At 42.6% G+C, this 21,254-nt stretch overlaps 1 protein-coding gene across 1 annotated transcript; it reads left to right on the forward strand.

Annotated features, from left to right (window-relative positions):
* Positions 1-3,259: 3,259 nt before the first annotated feature.
* On the forward strand, positions 3,260-21,100 carry LOC135375253 (uncharacterized). The gene is made up of 6 exons (XM_064607990.1): positions 3,260-3,318; positions 19,684-19,963; positions 20,031-20,143; positions 20,308-20,465; positions 20,675-20,789; positions 20,858-21,100. Exons 2-4 carry the CDS (start codon positions 19,750-19,752, stop codon positions 20,428-20,430), a joined length of 450 nt encoding a protein of 149 aa, XP_064464060.1. The 5' UTR covers positions 3,260-3,318; positions 19,684-19,749; the 3' UTR covers positions 20,431-20,465; positions 20,675-20,789; positions 20,858-21,100.
* The last annotated feature ends 154 nt before the right edge of the window (positions 21,101-21,254 follow it).

The raw sequence follows: 21,254 nt of genomic DNA on the forward strand, positions 1-21,254 counted from the left end.
TCTTGAAAACATTGTGGTGTGCTCCTGGTCACATAAGATACCTTACCATGCAATATTTCTAGTCCTACGGTAAGAGCCAAAATGCTGGATGCCATTGAAAGTCATGCGCTTTGCCTAAACCACTGTACCTTCTAATTACAGTTGTTACTCATTAAGATCTCGTAGATAGTTGTGGTTTGTTTTATTCTGCTAGGCGAACGTTATACTTGCAGTTGGGTGGAGCTTTTTTTTTGGTTGAAATCTGGCTATAAAACCAGAGGCAACCTAGCTTGTAGCGACTTGCAAAATCTATTTTTGCTGACAATGTTAGCGTCCCAACACACAGCTAGCCTTACAAATACTGCATGATGAGACATCTCATGCGACCAGGAGCACAGCACAATTTTTTCAGAGAAATGTGCGGTGGTCAAGCGGCATGATGAGAGAGGCGAAACCTGAGACGAGGAGGGCAGAAGGACGACACAACAAGAATTCTCGATCACAGCAAAAATTTTAATTTTCCAAAGCTCTATATATTCAAAAACCTCCGAAGCGGAGGACGAGGAAGGGGGGAAGGCTTGCTTACGCAGTTGCCACGTGTACTAATCTCACAGGTCTCCCTGAGCAACCTACGCCAAGTGCTCTTTTCTTTGCACAAAACTTGGGTCTCGGGGAAAACCGGCTTACAGCCTCTGCATTCACGGAGATGCTGCACGAGTTCGCTCGACACAAAGCTCCGTTCATTGTTGCGCCGGTGTTCCCGTAAACGGTCATTGAGGCAGCGCCCGTTTGCCCTACATAACAAAAGCCGCATTCAAGGGGGATAGAATAGACAACAGAGCAGTTACAGGGTACTAGCGCGTCACGGTGCTTGACATTGCAGCCCTTAAAAACAGAAGAAAATGGTGTTAACTTGCTTTGCTTCAAATCAGCATCAGCATCTCCGTGAATCAGCGTCAGCATCTCCGTGAATGCAGAGGCTGTAAGCCGGTTTTCCCCGAGACCCAAGTTTTGTGCAAAGAAAAGAACCCTTGGCGTAGGTTGCTCAGGGAGACCTATGAGATTAGTACACGTGGCAACTGCGTAAGCAAGCCTTCCCTCCTTCCTCTTCCTCCTCTCCGGAGGTTTTTGAATATATAGAGCTTTGGAAAATTAAAATTTTTGCTGTGTTCGAGAATTCTTGTTGCGTCGTCCTTCTTCCCTCCTCGTCTCGGGTTCCGCCTCTCTCATCATGCACCAGCTTGTCAGCGCCCTGTCACTTCTTTCGGACAAGCAGCACCTCTGGATGTTTTCACGTGGAATGACCCCCTCCCCGCCTGTCTTCCCGTTCATCAGACAGCGCCGTTTCCAGGTGAGCTGCTTCGCAAGCATGTAACACGTTTCACACTATGATTGACTCAACGTAAGTTGGCTCAACCATGATTGGGAGGATTACTAGTGTAACAGGAGTATTGCACATACTTACCTAGTCATTTCCGGAGTTTGATGACGATAGCATGAAGTCTGTCAGCTGTTTTGTGACACCCAGTAGAAGACAGTGCATGTATTCCACTGACTGCCCACGGACCATATCAAAGTGTGTCAAATTGAGGAGTGCAGATGGACCTTTGATGCCATTTACAGGAACTCCGTACTGGTCTGCCCATTGCATGTCTCTTACCACCATTTCGTGTGTCCTATTTGCTTCAGGGATGGGAGAGCAGGGAAACATGGTTGCACCTGTATATGAGCACAATATGAATAGATGTGCCACACACATTCTTATGACCGTCACGACACCCATTGATCAGCCAGGATAAATAAACCATTGAGTACTACTTCTGATGCCACTTAGGGGAACTGATGCAGGTCTAGTAGCCTTTTTAGGTACATATGCACATAAATGTATACACAGGGTGTTCCACCTAAAGTGTTATGTAATTATTTTTAATGGGAGCGTTAAAAAAAGAGCTCTACTTTTGTTCTAGGTGAGTAAGAAACAGGTGCTGCTACTCCCTGGGAACAATTTAGTGAAACCTCTGGAAATCCCCCCAACCCGTTACTATGGCAATTCCGCATTATGGCCAAAACCTTCGGGAATGACCATGGTCATAATAACGACAGTTCACTGTATAGCACAAAAAATTTTAGAAATGCAATTTCATTCTTAGCTTACCATTCGCTCGCTCCCCTCGAATGAGGCACCTTGAGCATGAAAAGTAACCAGAGTAGAGGGTGTGGTTCTGGATGGCGGCTTTGGCAGGGGCATCCACAGCGGAGCAAAGAGCCAGAAGCTTGGACTTGATCCTTTCACCATTGAATGTCCATGAGACGGTGCTTGAATTTGAAACCTCTGTTACAAATTTGTCGAGGAACAATGGCATGTTTGGGTGGGTCCTCCCAAACCACAGGCCACCCAACATGACATTTCGGAAGCGGTCCTTCGGAGCCAGCTCGTTCACAATAAACTGTATCGGCCATACCGATGTCTTAGAGCTTTTGAAGATGGGGCTACCATCAGTATTTATTGTTAATGTGAGGTCAGTAGCTGCGAGGACATGTTTCTCTCACAACTCCTCACGGAGCCATCCATCTTTTATGTCTGCTACTGCATTGTCACCATGATCTCCATTTTGTTGTTTCATTCCATTGTACACCCTGTCCGCATTCTTCAGAAGTAGAGTCTTGATTTGTTTATGAATGTCAAGAATGTAGAAGAAGGAACCATCCTTCTGAAGTTGTGCACGAGAGGTTCTCTTACCACACACTGCACAATGTACAACGGTGCTACCTGAGTGCAGGTCCAGTAACGCAGCACAAGTACGACAGTAGCTGAACTGTTTGCCAAGAGATTTCGCTTTTGTTGACCAAAGTTTCCGCAAAAGGTACTTAGTCTTTGGAATGGCATCAGTGAAGCCAAACAGAGCATCGATTAATTTAAGTAGGTCATCCGTTGCCGTCCATGAAAGGTTGCGCCTGACAATGAACGACATGAGCATCACAACGGCCGCACTCTTTAGGGTTGTAGAGTTTGGCAATGATTCGCTCCCAAACTCACTGAAAAAATCGGAAGCAGCTTCAGTGGGGTCAAAAAAAAGAGGAACCGCCTTCTTCTCCCCCCCCCCCCCCAGGGAGATGGCTGTGATCCGCTTCTTCCTCAAGCAAGCCGATTGTCGTCTTCAAGACCATCGTCTTCACTCTGATCTTCTTCTTCGTCTTCTTCTATCATAAAATCGTCGTCGCTTTCTTCACTTGACTCGTGGGGAGCATCAAAAGGATCATTATTATCGTCAACGTCTTCTTGTTCGCCTGAGTAACCCATGTCTTCAGAAAGCATTTGTTGCCTTCCCACAATATCAGGTTCGAAGCTTACATGTTCAGCAGGTTCATTATCACAATCTCTCCCGTCAGGCGTATGAGCTGGCTGGCTCTGCCAAGGCGTAGTGTCGCGTCGCTCCTCACATTTTTGTCGCTACAGTCTTGTGGACGGAGGAACTTCGAAAGGCTGACTCCCCGAGATATTCCTTTCGGCGTTTCTTGCTACGTGTATTGATGGCTTCACCTTACGGCAAAAATTATGAAGAAACGGAAAGCGAAGAGGACGTCTTGGAATTTCAAAAGGGCGCGTAGAGTGGAAACCGGTGGAAACAATGTTCCAATAATGATTATGATGATAATGTGGCGTAATAAGCTGTATGGGCTACGTTGTAACCTGTTCTTTTGTTAAAACTTTTTGCGTAACTTTTTCTACATCTGTCCCGTGATCTTCAGATGCTCTGCTGTCCGAGACGTTTTGCGTGTTTTGACTTCGGCTTGGCTGAAAGCCAACTCAAGACGAGCCGGCAGCCGTACGGCCGTACCGTTGTCCTTAGCTTCGCCATCTTATGTTGGTGTCGCCGGTCAACGTGGGTGTGCGTGTAATCACTGTCCCTTTGTGCAAATACGTGTGTTAGCCTGCACCAACTTGCACATAAGTCATCATTCTTGAGTACGTCATGTTAGCCTACCTAAAATACTCAGACGGAGCAGTCGGTATTATGGCTTGCTCACTAATTAAGGATTTCGACCCGGCACATACTAAAGATTTTCGGAAGGGCGAGCTGAGGAAGGCCTGGTTCCGCAAGTGTGACAACAAAATACAAAGTTTCTACGATGCACAGGTGAAAGCCCTATCAGGTAAAGTGCTGTACTTGTTACTGTTGCACTCCGTACCGTCCATTAACTTGTTGCCACAGAAAACGCAGCATTCATTGTGTCAACTGTTGACTCGGCGTAGTTTTCAGATTTGTGGAACAATTCTTTAATTTCTGAGCAGGGAAGCGGACATCTTCGGTCTGTGTCATAGCACAGTGGAAAATTACAAGTGATTGATACTGGTAGCTGGTAATGTTTCATATCATGGTGTATTACGGCAGCGGGTTTTCAATTTAACTTTTTCGGGCATTGAATCGGCTTGTGCTAACTATTGACGCCAGTAGCAAAGGGGCGATCAGAAACTACACGGGTCCAAACTACGGCACCCCTGCCCTTGAGCCCGCGTATTTTTCCCCGCGCGGCGCGTGTGCGGAAGGTTGTCCGCGCGATTATAACATGCAGAGACATGCAAAAGAAGGGTCATACACAAAAAGTACAAGTGAAAATATATTTATTAATGCCAATCAAGTTGCCAATTGTAAAGCCAATAGTGCTGGGAATTGTGCCAATTGTGATGCCAATCAGGTGAAGAAGAAAAACCAGCCAAAACCTTCACCACCCGTAATAGAAGAAACAAAATCACAAGACAGTACATGTGAAAAATACACAAATTTATTATATCCAGTCCTTAGATTCTGAAAGAAAACATAAAATCAACATTCGTCAAACTGCTTACCAATTATTCACTTACAGACCCCCACTCCAGCGACCTGAAAGACGACTTAACTTTATATGACACTATATTCGCATTCAATAATACATACAATATTGCGGCCACACGGGATAATCTGGAAAAGATACAATTCAATATCATCACACTGCCATTATAGCAACAATAATATTCTACTTTCAATAATACATACACTGAGGTGGTAGACCCCAACCGTCTGAAAGAGAATCTAATTTATTATCATAATCGTACACTGTAACTTTTACTCACATTCCTGGTGATGTGGTCGTTCTTCTCTAGTGTCTAAAAATATACATACAATTAGTAATAACTAAACTTAGTCATATGTTAGTACATACAAGACCAATCGGTAGCTCTAGCAAAATCATATGAAATGGAAGTCATATATTAAAGTCAAAATTAAATTTATTACATACATCTTGGCGGTGGTGATTCATGATCTGCAACAAGAAATAAAATTTGAATACTTTTTCATATTCATTATAATTCCTTATCGTTGTCAAAGAAAAACAAAGAGCTTGTGCGGAATACTGAGAAAAGACAATATTCATGAGCAAAAACAACGACGACACCGCAAAGCAAAAACTTACCACACTCGTCCGTCATCTTTGAAGTGATGACAGAAAGGAACTTTCACTTTAAATGTGCTCAGCCCTCATTATCATACAACCTCCTCTCCACTCGTTTCTATTTATTACATGTGGAACAAGGTCAGCTCCTCATTTTCCTATTCGTTCCCCAAACTATCAACTTTCTCACTCCCAAAAATAATTATGTGGAAGCTCTTTCGCCAATGTATTGGAAACGAACACGAGGAGGAGGAGGTTGAATCAACCGAAGAGAAGAAATGGCGTCTGAAACAAAAAAATTATGAAGCGAAAGCTGATACTATCAGGCATGTTTTGTCACACGAACGTCTCCTTGCACTCAAACGACAGAGCACTGGATGGTAATAAATCTAGTTTTCAACTCATCTTGTTTTCAGTTCGACACAATGTCCGACATAAGACCGTTTTCTTTCATCCACCCAGAGCGAATTATTATATGTGGACCTTCCATGTCAGCAAAAACTTACCTAGTTCGTAGCATCCTGAGAAACTTATCAGTATTCACTGTAGTCCCCGAACAAATATTTTATGTCAGTAAATATCATGCTAGCTGGCAGAATGAATTCTCTAAAATTACATTTAGTAAAGATTTGCCAAAGACATGGGATGAGAACATACCAACACTGATTATAGTTGACGATCTCATGACTGAAAGGAATGTTATGCAGGATATGGTTCATCTCTATACGCGAGCATCACATCACAAGAATGCGTCAATTATTTTTCTCTGTCAGTACTTATTCCATAACGATGTAAACTACCGCACCCAATCCCACAACAGTACATATATAATATTATTCAATAATTTAAGGTCTCGTGCGCAACTCGAACTTCTAGGACGGCAAATCTATGGGAAATTGCAGTTACCATTACTTCATGAACGCATTCGAACAGGCAACAGAGAAACCGTTTGGTTATCTAGTGATTGACCTACATCCACTTACACAGTCTGATAAAAGATTGCGAACAGGTATAACCAAGCTCGAGTCACAATTCGTTTTCATACCAAAATGAAAAGTCTACATCATCATTTAACTTTCCTTAAAGTGCTTGCAACTTGTACTTCAAAAGAACAGGAAAACATTTTGAGGGGGGCTCCTCCACACAGCAGAGAAGCTCTTTCCGAAGTTTGCAAGAATATATTGAATGGTAATGTTACACTTTCACCGAAACTATACAAAGATTTAAAGAAATATAAAGGCACCATTCGCTACATCGCATATAAAACACTGCACAAATCGCCAAAAAAGCTACAAAAGTTTCTATATCGCCAACGAGGAGGTTTGGCTTCCTTACTCCCACTGTTACTAACAGGTTTGACCAGTATATTAGGCGGTGTAGCAGGGCGGGCTATAGCTAAAGTAGCTGGTGTTTGAAAAGGCAACAAAAATCGAGGTATTAAACCCAGTGGACACTATTTTGGAATCTAATGAAAGTGAATACGTAAAGGTAAAACGTATGCTAACAGCTATGTACTACACCATAAAAATCAATTGAAACCAATAATAGAATCAGATCCGCCGATAATAAAACCACTACAAATGATGGAAAGCATTAGTAGAAAATTCGATTATCATTCTCTACCAGATGAAATAAACATTAAAAAAGGAAGACGAAGACTGTCAACGCTACCAAGGAGTTTGTCATGGAATGAAAAAGGAGAAATCATTCATAACCACAAAGCCATTCAAGGCTCCAGTATAATGGAATTGGCCTTGTACCTCTCCGGTCATAATCGAGTGAGGCCCGCTTGGTTTCTAAAGGTGTCACAACTTCTACCATCGCATAAAATCAGACAGAAAAGAAAATCAAAGAAGAAAATATTGTGGGAGACCTACAAGTCGCCGCAAAGAACAAAGTTGCTTTCATCTTCGGACGAAGAATATTTCTCAGACGAAGAAGAATGAGCTACAGGTCACCTGTTGGTGGGGTCGGAGGGGTCAAACGCTATCAACAGGCACGGAAAATCACAAGGAAAGAAGCACTACAAGAATTACAACGCGGTTATGTCTATACTCTCCACAAAGATGCAAGACGCAGATTTAAGAGAAGGAAAGTCATCTCACTTCACCTGAACGATCTCCACCAAGCAGACCTCATTTCATTCATACAAGAAATACAATAAAGGCTTCTCCTACATACTGCTGGTGATAGACTGTTTGTCGAGGCAAATCATGGCCACACCTCTCAAGACCAAGCGAGGTGAAGACGTGAAGAAAGGATTTATGAAGCTATATCGAAATAGGGGAAAAAAAACACGACTAATCCATGTAGATCAGGGGCGTGAGTTCTTCAACAAAGTTGTGCAGGCTTGGTGTAAGCGTCATGGCATCCATATGTACGCGACTAGGACTAATCAAAAAGCATTTTTGGCCGAACGCGCGATTAGAACAATTAAAGGTCGCCTGTTCCGATATTTCTGAAGTAAAGGACATCACAAATACCTTAAAATTCTTCCAAAGATTATAGAAGGTTATAACAATTCTTACCATAGAACTATTAAAATGGCACCGAATGAAGTGAACGAAAGCAACGAAGTTGAACTCTTCAATAGACTAAACAGTAAAAAAGATGAAGACATCACAATACCATTCGAAATTGGCCAGCAAGTGCGTGTTCTATTAAATCGATCAATCTTTGACAAGGGGTACACGGGACACTGGTCTCACATTATCTATACAATTTCGAGGTATAAGAAAACAGATCCCCTGTCTTTTACATTGCAGGCCCAGATGGTGTAGAAGAAGAGGGGAACATATTATGCAAACGAATTGCAGCACATTATCAAAGAGGCTGATGACCCATATCCAATTTAAAAAATTATATCCAGTAAGAAAATTGATGGAGTCACTCATTATAAAGTGAAGTGGGCTGGTTATAACGATTCGTGGGTTCCAGTGCAAGATGTTGCCAGGCTCTGAGTTTTATATGTACCTCCTATCCAATGACTGTACTGAATTTTATCCAACAAATACACTGGACAATTTTACAGTTGCTTTGAATGCACCCCTACAACTAAGTGGACAGTATGAAGTTGGATTACAAGAACTATCCATTTGCAATCTATTCTATAATATACCAGTCTTGAAATTTCGTGGTCCTACAAATTCCATCTCGACGCGACCGCGAAGGTGGAAACTTCAAGAGGCTGACTGGAGCTTTTTCCAGAACGAGGCAAAGCTTGTTTCTTCATATTTTGAACACATGTCTATTGAAGAGGCAAACGAGTTTGTCACAACGGCCATCATAAATGCCGCTGAACAGTCTGTCCCGCAGACATCTGGCCGGCTCCCCAAGCGTCCCAAACCTTGGTGGACGGATGAATGCACACAGACACGAAAGCAACAAAACAGAGCATGGGGTATCTTCCGCAGATACCCCACTCCTGAAAACCTCCTGACACTCAAGAGGGCACGAGCCAGGGCAAAATGGACCAGAAAACAAGCAAAACGGACGTCGTGGCGTAACTTTGTCTCTTCGTTAACGCGCACAACACCGTCAAAGGTTGTGTGGGATAGACTTCGAAAAATTAAGGGTGATTACACTAGTTTTTCCATTCCCCTGCTTCAGGTTAATGGCATACCATGTCAGAGCCTAGAAGAGCAGGCTAACGTCCTTGGTCAACATTTCTCTGACGTATCGAGCTCCTCACATTATGATAGAAACTTCCTGCGTATTAAGGAGCAAGCCGAAAGGCAAACAATTCCAATTACGGGTGGTGACAACTACAAGTACAACCAGCCTTTTACCATGGTAGAACTCCAACGAGTGCTGGCTTCGGTAAAAGTCAGCGCTCCTGGACCAGACCGCATTGCATATCCAATGCTTAGTCATTTGTCCGATGATTCCAAAGAGTATCTATTGAAGTTCTTCAACACGGTCTGGGACAAGGGACAGATGCCATCAGCATGGAAAGTAGCCACAGTCATTCCTTTTTTAAAGCCCGGGAAAGATGCGTCCAGTCCAACAAGTTACCGACCTGTTGCATTAACTAGCTGCCTCGGTAAGACATTCGAAAGAATGGTCAATAACCGGCTGACGTACTATCTAGAGGACAATAACTACTTCAATAACTACCAGTGTGGTTTTAGACCTGCACGTTCAACGTTGGACCATCTAGTTAGACTAGAATCCACAATTCGTGAGGCGTTTGTGAGACGGCATCACTGTGTGTCAGTGTTTTTTGACCTCCAAAAAGCGTATGATACCACCTGGCGCTACGGTATTATCAGGGATCTCTATGCGCTTGGCATTCGAGGGCGACTCCTACGTTGCCTGATGAATTTCCTCCAGGGAAGGACGTTTAGGGTCCGACTGGGGACAACTCTTTCACGTCTTTTCGTCCAGGAAAATGGAGTTCCCCAAGGCTGTGTGCTTAGTGTTACTCTCTTTATTATAAAAATGAATTCAATAGCTGCTGCAATTCCCCCATCCATTTCCTATTGCTTATATGTTGATGACGTCCAGATTTCTTATTCGTCAACAAACCTGAGTACATGCGAAAGGCAGCTCCAACTTACAATTAACAAATTGGTTAAATGGGCAAGTCAAAACGGATTTAGTTTCTCACCCGAGAAAACTGTTTGTGTTCTATTTTCAAGGAGAAGGGGTCTGTACCCAGACCCGATACTATCCATCAATGGTCAAAACCTGCCCGTACGCACTGAACAGAAGTTCCTCGGTGTTGTGTTTGACAGAAAGCTTACTTTTGGGGCACACATCAGGAACTTGAAAAACAAATGCTTAAAGTCCACAAATATACTCAAGGTAATATCCCACAGGTCGTGGGGTGCTGATCGGGAAACACTCCTTCGCATTTACCGATCTGTAGTCCGCTCTAAAATGGATTACGGATGCCCTGCTTATGGGTCAGCACGACCGTCCACGCTAAAGGCCCTCGACACAGTACACCACCTTGGTTTGCGACTGGCGCTGGGGGCTTTCCGAACCACCCCTGTTTATAGTCTGTACGCAGAGGCAAATGAGTGGTCGTTAGGGAGGCGAAGGTCTTATATTACCTTGTCCTATGGTTTGAGAATAAGAAGCCACCCTCAGCATCCTTCGTTTCCTTCAGTGACACAGAGCAACTTCAAACAGCCGTTTCTTAATAAACCCAGAGCTGTGCCACCTTTCAGCATTCGTGTACAACGAGACGTCGAATGTTATGGCTTTTTCAGTTACAACTCACCTTCCTTGGTTGCCAGTAAGTTGACTCCTCCCTGGCAACCACCAGTTGCATATGACGTTTCACTTGCAAAGTTTAATAAAAGGGAAACACCCACCACAGAAATCCAGCAGAAATTTCTGATTCTCAAGGAGAGCTTTGGAGACCACACCGAGATATATACTGACGCTTCAAAGTCTTCCACAGGAGTGTCATGTGCTATGGTATGTGGCTCGTGCACAAAGGCACATTGCCTAAACAATGTCTTTTCAATTTTTACTGCAGAACTCTATGGTATTATCATAGCACTGAACCATGTTTTACAAACACACATGACACACACAGTAATCTACACAGACTCTTTGAGTTCGTTACGTGCCATCTGCGGTATTCAATCACATAAAAACCTCCTGGCAAGACGCGCACAATTCCTGGCCAGCATTATACAAGCAAAAGGGTTCCAGCTGAGACTGTGCTGGGTACCCAGCCATGTCGGAATTTCCGGCAATGAGAAAGTAGACCGCGCAGCATCTGCTGCTTTAGGCAACGATATAACTCCTTTTGAGATTCCACTTAATGACTTGCTGCAGCAACTGAAGAAAGCCATCCACACGGATTGGCAAGCTTTTTGGGATAAGCAGATAACAAACAAACTGCACACAGTAAAACCTCGCCTATGCAAACCTACACAAGATTTTGAAAACCGCCACCATGAAGTTTTATCGAGCCGTTTGAGGATTGGGTACAGTTTTTTAACTCATGGGCATTTGCTACGAAGGGACGACACGCCTCAGTGCCCTCACTGTGGAACAGACCTATCTATCATACATCTACTCATAACATGCCCACTTTTAGAACATCATCGCCACCTACACTTTCCATTCTTTTACAAATACAAGGTCCCTCTTCACCCTGCTCTTCTACTCGGTGATGAACCTCTAGTCGATTTTAGCCATATATACAAGTTTTTAAGAGACACTGGGTATTTAAAGCACATCTAGGCTCATATATATTGTTTTATTTTATTTTATTATTATTTTTTAATTGAAATAATCCTTTTAAACTACTAACCATCCATACCATTGTCTTGGCGCACTATGGCCTTTGTTGCTAATGCGCCAAAAAAACCTTAATCATCATCATCATCATATAATATACCACGGAGTGATGACAGTGTCATGCAGATTGATTACAAAGACTTTGCAGAGGTTCGCAAGACTATCATCGTTAAAAGAACATTGGAAATGGCCCTTCTAGAGCTTTTTGAAGACTTGAACATTTCTTTCAATTATAGTGATCGGAGATACGTATTACATTTGCCGCATTCTATTCGTTCAATTAAATTTATAGATGAAAACCTACAAGATGCTATTGGACTGCCATTCATTCAAGGCACTACTATAATAGGCTCTAAGGTACCGCGCCAGGATACATTCCTTCAAGAGGAATTCGCTTTGCAGCTATGCATACTAGAAGAAATTTCTATTCTTACTCCATTTGGCTTGATTCCATTCATTCCAGGTTGTTCTGTCAAGACCACATTAAATCGTTTTTTTAGAACGTACAGAATTGAAGCAAGTGTAATATTCCGAGAGAATAGTTATAGATTGTGACAGTCATTACACAGTCTCTTTACTATTCCAGAACAGCTCAAGAATCTCCTCAGATTAAATAATTTTATATTAGAAGGGTATACAGCCCACTACCATGGAGACCCATTTGAACGCACTTATGATTTGATTATAGAGAAAGAAGTACATGTTACAAAAAGAATAACTATCCCACCAAATTGCTACGAAACTCCAGAATTACTGCTTCATACAATCAACAATCAGTTAGAGGGCAAAGCGCTACTCATATATAGCAATGACACAAAGCTCTGCACTATCAATCCAATTGATGGTGTTACCATTCATCTATCAGAATACCTCTCAAATATGTTGGGTTTTGCACCACTTAGGACTTTTTGCAAGTATTGCGAGTGGAAACACGCACCTCAGGCTTACACCCTTATTCCATCATTTTATAGTTTATTGTGACATTATCGAATCATCGCATTTAGGTGCCAAGAAGTTTCCCATATTAAAATTAGTCCCATACTCTGCAAACGAAGACAATATCATTCATTATGCATTCCAAAACATACAATATTTTAAGCTATTGCATAATGGAATAAATTTCATTTCAATGAAGTTGTGTCACGACTCTGGTCGACCTCTCCACGTCAAAGGTCCAGGCAAAACAGCTTTAGCTCTACACTTTAGACATGTTTCTTAAAGAAATCCCAGAAATCCACTATGGGAATGAATTTGGTGGCCTTACGCCATACTCAGGACCAATGTTCCAAAGGGGTAGTGGATTCTTTAAATCATTGCACAAGTTTGCATTACCACTCCTGCACCGAGCACAACCACATGTTACTAAGACCGCAATGAATGCTGCAAAAAATCTCGCACGGAAACTATCAGATAGACAACATTTGAAAGAAGCTATTAGAAACAGTGCATCTGAGCTTAAAGCACAAGCCTTAAAAGGTTTCGCCGGAGGCGGCAGAGGGAGAAAAAGAAGAGGAAAAGATGTCTTTGACAAGCAACCCGATTCTAGTGCGAAATAAATATTTTCGTCAATGCAGTTGTCCGTTGTTTGACTAGGAAAAAGGAGCCGTCCAAGGCTTGCAGTGGGGGCCAAGATATGGCAAAACCGGAAATAAGACAAGATAACTGATTGCGGCGGGTGGTTCGCGACAACTTTTACAACTGCATTCGGGTTCAGTGCCTGAGAGATAATACAAAGCCTGCGCGAAAAGCGGAAATAAGAGTCATATAAGTGGTCTGGCAAACCCCGAAAAAAAAAAAAACAAAGGAGAGGGTGATACTTGTATTCAGTCGCGAACATGTCACTGGTCAATGTAGTCCACGCCTGGTTTTGAAGGGAGAGTGTGAGCTATTTCAAATCCCGCCAACTCAAATCTCTATAGAATCATGTGAGAATCAGTTGTTCTACCTTATATCGACAATTACCGGTGGCGGATCTACAATTGAATGGAATATAAGCAACCTTTCTGATCTCCTACTTGATGTTTCTAGCATTTACATTAAACTAACTATGCAAATATTGAGAAGTGATGGAAGTGATCCATATACAAGAACTGCGGATGGCGTAGTCAATGATGTTGTATTCCCTGTGAATAACTTGGGAGCTGCAATGTTTAAGTATATTAACGTACATATCAATCAGCGATTAGTATCATCAAATTGTCTGAATTCCTATCGATGTATGCTTTACACTTTGCTGCACACGAATACTCATCTTCAGAAAACAGCAGATTATTGTGGTTTGTATATTTATAATTCAAGTGAATATGCTGCAAATGATCCAAATTCCAAAGTTGCTAAAGCACTCATTTCTAGAACAAGTGGTGGTAAACTATTCGAAGTGGTCATGCGTGTTAATACAGATTTTACAGATCAAATTAAGCTATTATTCCGGGATTGGATGTCAGGGTATCCGCCGTGCACGCTAGCGATACGCATCGCTTATTGACTGGTCCAGGAGAAACACACCAACATCAAATCAAGATACGCAATGCATTATTGTCATTACGTAAAGTCAAAGTCACTAACTCAACTTTCCTCTCTCACCAGTCTATATTAAAGAAACATCCAGCATGCTATACTCTGCGAGGTTTAGAGAGCAAAATTAAGACATTAACTGCCGGCACGGTGGATGGAGTTTTTGATAATCTATACACTGACCGCATTCCAGATCGAATCTCAATGGTTATGACACGAACCGAAGCCTATCAGGGTGACTTCAAGTTGAGTCCGTTCAATTTTGAACATTTCAATGTGAGTTCAGTAACGCTAACGACTGACGGACATAGAAAACAACTCTCATACGATTGGGACAATGATCTATGCAGAGGGAGCTATTATGAATTCCTATCTCAACTGAATGATAGAAGCGTCGAGCTACGTTATCAGAATTATAAAACTAATTCATTCATATTGCATTGGAATCTCAGTGCAGACGAGTCTGTGGGTGGTTATTTTAATCCCATACGTAAGGGAAATTGTAGAATTGAACTTAAATTTGCAAAACCATTGCCTCACGCGGTGTCGATTATACTTATAAGTGAGAGCCCCAAGATATTGACCGTCAATGCCGACCTTGCAGTTCACTTGGATTAAATCATGGACGTTCTAGAACTTGAATTATTGTTTTCAATGAATCCTCAAACTGTGAGAATGTATCGAGGAACCTACGCTGTCGACAGAGTTTCGCCACTTCAAGAAGAAGGTTTCATTGTCATTAATACGCATCCACACGACGGCCCGGGAGAGCATTGGTCGTTGTACATGATGGATGGCAATGATAGATTCATCTATGTGGACAGCTTTGGTCTACCACCAATTGAAGAAGAACTGCTAGATCTACCTGCTGACGAATATTGTGACAAGTGTATACAGAGTCTCTACAGCTCCCACTGCGGTCTCTTTGTTTCCATATTTGCTTCCCGTCTTTGCAAGAATTATTTACTGAAAAGCATTATGTCATTATTTGACAATAACCTTGTACATAACGATCTCAAGGTAATAAAAATGACTGAAGAGGAATACCTCGTTTAATTTTTTTTTTTTTTATTTGTTCAATGTACAAGCTCTTTGAAGATAATCCTCCAGACTCACTATCTTGCGAGAGCCGCCTTCCTTTCGCTGGACGATGTAGTGCGAATGTTGAATGTAATAATTCCAAAGGATTGGTCTTCTCAAACCGGCATTTATAAGGGCCGGTGAAATCTGTTCACGATCGCGATAGCGTCTTAACAAGTCACATTTCACAGCGACAAACTTTTGCAGTCTCTTCCTTAGTTGTCCACATCTTGTTCTGAGTTGATACGGTAAACTTCGCAAGATGAGTTTGAAGTCACTCTCAGGTCCGTTGCAGTTCATGTACGAGTTTAACTTCAACAGTTGTTTGTACATCATCCACTGTATAGTCAAGTGAAATCTCTCAGCCGAGTTCATGCTGATTCCGAGCTGGGGTGGCATCCAAGATATGGCCTGATATTACGATCTAGCCAGTCTGATGATTTTGTTGAAATCAATCCACCGTAGCGACATCTTCTCAGATGGTCATCATTTTGTATAAAGAAGCATCTGGGTGGTGTCTTCAATCTAAAGCAAAAAATCTCCTTAGAGTAAATGGAATAAGATAAGAAAGCCGTAAACTCACAGTCCTCCAGGGAGAGTGAATAGCACACATCTGTTTCCATTGTTGACAATAAAGAGAATGCGATGGAAAGGATGCCTATTGGTTATCTGTGGTATGCCATTGGCTATTGATTTTCTCTACACAATTTTAGGGTCCGCCCACATTTACTATAAAATGCTGGTCAATGGCTTGTTTTTTCTACCAAGTTCTACTGCCCTGGGTGCTTGGTTCATTTGTGCTGCTGTCGAAATCTTTGATTAGTAAGTCTGCTTCTTGCGTATTATTCCTGTTTTAATTTATGGAATATCTGTTCTAGTGCCTCGCTGTGGAATCTGTGGTTACGATTGCGTTGAGGAGGTAATTCGTCGTATGGAGGAGGAGGAAGGCAACGTTCCAAATTTAGATCCTGCTTTGTTTGACGAAGAGTGGGGTTTAGAATTTGATCGAGCTTTGATGGATGGAGTTTTTGATGATAATACGCCGGCAGATGCCGTGCAAAATCCAGAGCCTGTTGTGAACGATATCGCGGAACACGTTTCGGCGGCTCATCCTGGTGTTAGCGTACCATACTTACCATTCTTTGAATCCGCTGCGGCCTTTGAAGGGTACCTTGGACGTTACGTCCTGTTGGCGTCGCCGTATGACGACTTTGTCGAGGATCCGTTCGAATACCTGGAACATTACCAGCACGATATAGTTTCCATATAACAACAACACCCCATACCATTTAAATTTTATATGCGCGTGAAAGTATTGATGGTGAGCGCAAGTTAGCGATTCGAAGAGCAGCCATTTTGCTCTTCTAAGTGCCGTGTCGCGAGAAATTCATAGTCTCGCGGATATAATGGTTGTGCTAAATGAAATCATTAGCGAGTTAGCGCGCAACCTTGAAAATTATCAGGGTGAAGGTAGCGGTTACGTCTCCCGGGACGTATCCGAAATCGAATTGAATGTAAGCGCGATTGAAAAAGGAGGATTGGATGTGACACTGTAATTCCTGCTGAATTGAAAGAAAAAGAAAGAAAACACTCACAAATGTAAAATGCCCCGGCAACGAGTGTTTCAAATACAATACTTTAGCATTGTTGGATCCTCAAAAAACACATGGAAATGATTGTAAACGATATCGCAAGTATCTGGTTGATCTCGAATCGAATCCAGCGGCTAGAGTCAAATGGTGGCCTAACAGTCCGGTATCGTATTCGGAGATTGCAGAAATTGAAGAACGAAATCAAATTGAAGTGTATGTATACTCATATCAGGATGGGAGTATCCACACTGGTCGTGTTCCGCGTCTCGCATTTAACGATAAAGTGCAGTTATTGGAAATTGATAATCACTTTTTTTTGGATAAGGAATTTTAATACATTGAATGGTAAGAAAAGTAGATTTTTTTGTGAAAAGTGTACGAGGGGATTTAGAACACAGGAAAATATCGTGTCACATAGGAGAGTGTGCAGGAATTTTGAGGAGCTTTTGTTGGAGTTCCCTGAGCCAGGTAAGAATGTTCTAAAATTTCACAAGTTTGGCCACATGTTTGCATTTTCATATATTACCGGACTCGATACAGAGCCTGTCCTCTACCCTAATACGAATGTGAAAAGTGCCGTGCAGAAGTATGTTATGAGTTCCTTCTGCTGCATTCTAATCAGAACCTATGATTCGAAAATACTCGCAAATGAAAAATATTTTGGGCCCGATGCCGCTTCCAGGTGCGTCGACTGCCTGGTACTCGAAAAGGAGGAGCTGCGAAACGATTCCATTATCGCTGCATTTCAATACGTCCTAGACATGGTCGTATTCGGATATATTGTACAAACTACAGAACTGAAGGTGCAAGAATTTATATACCAGATCTACAATACTTACAAAGATATCTGCACATCATCATCGTCGGAAGGGCCACTGGGATTGATGGCGGAGTTTTTGAGGTTTGCCAACGAAGAATTGAAATACACTAGACCAGATGTAATTGTAATCATTGCAATGGGCATTGCGTTCATCAAGAAAGCAGTCGGATTAAATTATCATACACAAGCGGTCTATATCGCACGATTCATTACAGATTTGTTGAAATTATACATATCTGAGATGGAAAGTACATAAAATCTTATCACGTGATATGTTCCACTGCCACGGCAACGCAATTATTTTATTCTACTAGTCTCTGCAAAGATGTCGAATGAGCAGAAGTTCATTATTGTCGTGCAAGGTGTGATGTATTATCACCTGTTGAAACTAAACAAACATATCAATTGTGGTGGACCACCGGACGATTTTCATCTAATACTCTCTTGTACGCCATTCAAGAGTCTTCATACAAAGAAAGGAAACATCAATAAGAGATTGTGCAAGTTTATCGCGACAAAGTGCAAGTTATTGAAGCAATACAAACACGGCGACAACATAGCGCCTGCGTTAATCAACGCTGGATTCAAGCGCCCAATAATCAGAATAAACTATTTAATGCCTTCGGGATTCATCAATGAAGACAATGAACAAAAGTCAGAAACTACAGGGGGTCCAAACTGCAGCACCCCTGCCCCTGAGCCCTGCGCGTATTTTCCCCTGCGCTGCGCGTGTGCGGAGGGTTGTCCACGTGCTTATCGGCGGGGGAGGGCTGCGTGCGCGCTTACCCTCACATTTTTCACCCTGGGCCGGCTTCTTTCGATATTTTTGAGCCTTGGCCGACTTGGTTCGCGCATTTTTTTACGCACCCGGTGGGCGGCGCTCGGGTGGAGGCGCTTAAGGGTGGGTGGCACGTGGCTGGAGGGCTGCGTGCGCACTTACCCTCTCATTTTCAGCCTAGGTCGACTTCTTTCGTCATACGTGGGCCGACTTCACATATTTTTTTCGATACAAGAGGTGTGCAGTAGGCTGTTTACATGCAAAGGATAGCCATACACAAAAGTACAACTGAAAATATATGTATTAAATTCAATAGTGCAGGGAATTATGTTGTGACTCAGTGTGGAGAGAAGCGCGCGGGGGAAAATACGCTCAGGGCTCAGGGGCAGGGGTGCCGTAGTTTGGACCCCCTGTAGTTTCTGACCGCCTTTTTACTACTGACGCCTTTCATTCATAGCATTCAATGAGGTGTACGTGCAAAGCTGTCAAGCAAGAGTAGTGTTTGCATCGAACAATTATTTTGCAGAAAATATGGGATCTTTGTTGCTGGATCTCAACAAGCAGAGGCTTCAGGTTCCCAGTAACGACTTTATATTTGAAGAGGCAGACGTTAATATGCGGCAGGTTACAGTAAGTCCCGTGTTAGTGTTTGCATCTGATGTTTCATAAACTATATTGAATAGGCTCCTGTGTTATTACATTACGACCATTCCATTTTTCTGTGCTCCGTTGGCTCAGTAGGTGGCGTGTTTGGTTTCTGTATGGAAGGTCCTAGGTTGGCGTCCTACTGACTTTCTATTTCTCTCTCTCATTATATTTTTTTTAATTTTCAGCACACTAAACCACAACAGATGAGATTTAGATTAGATATGTCTGTGTTATGATTCTTTTCTTTCGGTTGTGTTGATCGGCATCGATTGCTGATTCCTCGTTGAATGATGCTTTATGCACTGCGGAGCTCACTCCGACTGAAAATGGCTATATGCACATCGTGGTCTGCACACTGCTTGTCCTCATTTCCCTTATCCCTGGTGCGTTCTGGGGAGTACTGCAGTTGGGACCAGTAGTTTGCTCAGTTTTAACAGTAAGATGGGAAATATGTGGAAAATATATGGATGCGGAAAAATTGAGAAACCCATTTTATAAACCAAACATGTTGCTCAACATGTAGAAACTACAATTGGTTGGTGGGCTGAGCATGAGTTGTTCGGTTGCTGTCATTCCAGAGCAGTGAAAGGCAAGCAGGTACTAGGAGGAAGACAACAGACAAAAATTCTAGGACTGCAAAGAATATGCAGCTCAAGAGTATTCTTGGGAGGAGAAAGGCATCACAATCTGAAAGCGCTGACTCCATGGCTGAAAAAATCAGGTCCCTGGAGTCCGAAAACAAGATGCTAAAGGCTGATTGGGATCCATGCCAAGAGAAGTTGTTGCAAGCAGAAAGCGAAAAGAAGAAACATGCTGACCTTGCTCATGGACTGACAAAGTCACTCCTTGAAAAGATTGGTAATACTGCATGTGTCATATTATGCACAATCTGTCACTCACATATATTTGTGTTATTCAACCTTAGACGTGCTGTTCGCACACATTGAAGCTATGTCCACTGACACAGTCATCTCAAGCGGAAGTGGGAGCACAACCACGAAGTGCACTGCCACATTGTTGAATAGCAAGCGTAATCAGGTGATTCCTCAGCCTCCTATGGGCATGCTGCAAAGTGCAACATGGCTTGTCTTGAATGACACAACTTTTACATGCAGTTCATGCCTGCTTTTGCATTAATTTGAGTTGTTTTGTGTTGTTATTTTTATGCCTGAAGCAAAGTCATTGCAACTTTTCCCTTGCAGGATGATCTGCGTGTCTTCCCATCGGAAAAAGCATGCACGAGTGTTCTGTCTGCTAGGGCTGATACCTTGTGTGAAGGCGGGACACGATGTATGCCACTGCGTCTGCCAGCAGCAGCGCCTTAACTGCAGCAGCACCGTTCAACTGTGAGCGTAATCAGGTGGGTCAGTAGCTCGTTTGTGTGTGCACCATGTATGGCACAACATGGCTCACTTTGAATCACCCAGTCTTTATGCACATTCCATATCTGTGTTTTGCATCAAATTGAATTCTGTTCCGTGAACTTCAAGCCATTTTTGTTGCCTTCGTGCTTGAATCCCCATTTTTGATGCTAACCTCCCTTTTGCAATTGTTCTTTGTTTCTTACAGGGTGCTGTACATCCCTTCCCTCCTGAGCCAGCTTGCACAAGTGTAATGTCCATGAACGCGGCTTTCTCGTGTGGGGCTACAACTCCAACATATATCACCACATCTGACACCAAGGGTATTAGACACAAAATAACTTTGAATCTGCTAAGGATCTTTTTATGGACTTCATTCCTTTTTTTTCAGGATGCTAACCTCCCTTCACATGCTCACAGCAGTGTTGTGTCTGTCCTGCCAGCAATTTCATGTGCAAGAGACAGGTCAGCTGCAACATACGCCGTGACTACCAGCAGCAATGCAACGACAGTTACCACATTGTCCAATTTTAAGGACAAGAAGGTGATACAGTAAAACCTTGTCAATTCGCCACTCGTTAATTCCAACCAACATTCCCGTTCCCGCTAGCCCCCATAGACATCAGTTATTACTCTGTGCTCGTCTTCCTTCGTTCTTATTTGAATTTATCTGTAGGATATGTCTCCAGTGCAGTCATGATTTCTATTATTTTGCAACTATACTTTCTTTGACAGGATGCTGCCTTCCCACCCGAGCATGACTTTGAAGAAATCCCACTTTTTGACAC

Source organism: Ornithodoros turicata, chromosome 1 (genome assembly GCF_037126465.1).
Source record: "Ornithodoros turicata isolate Travis chromosome 1, ASM3712646v1, whole genome shotgun sequence".
Taxonomy (NCBI): domain Eukaryota; kingdom Metazoa; phylum Arthropoda; class Arachnida; order Ixodida; family Argasidae; genus Ornithodoros; species Ornithodoros turicata.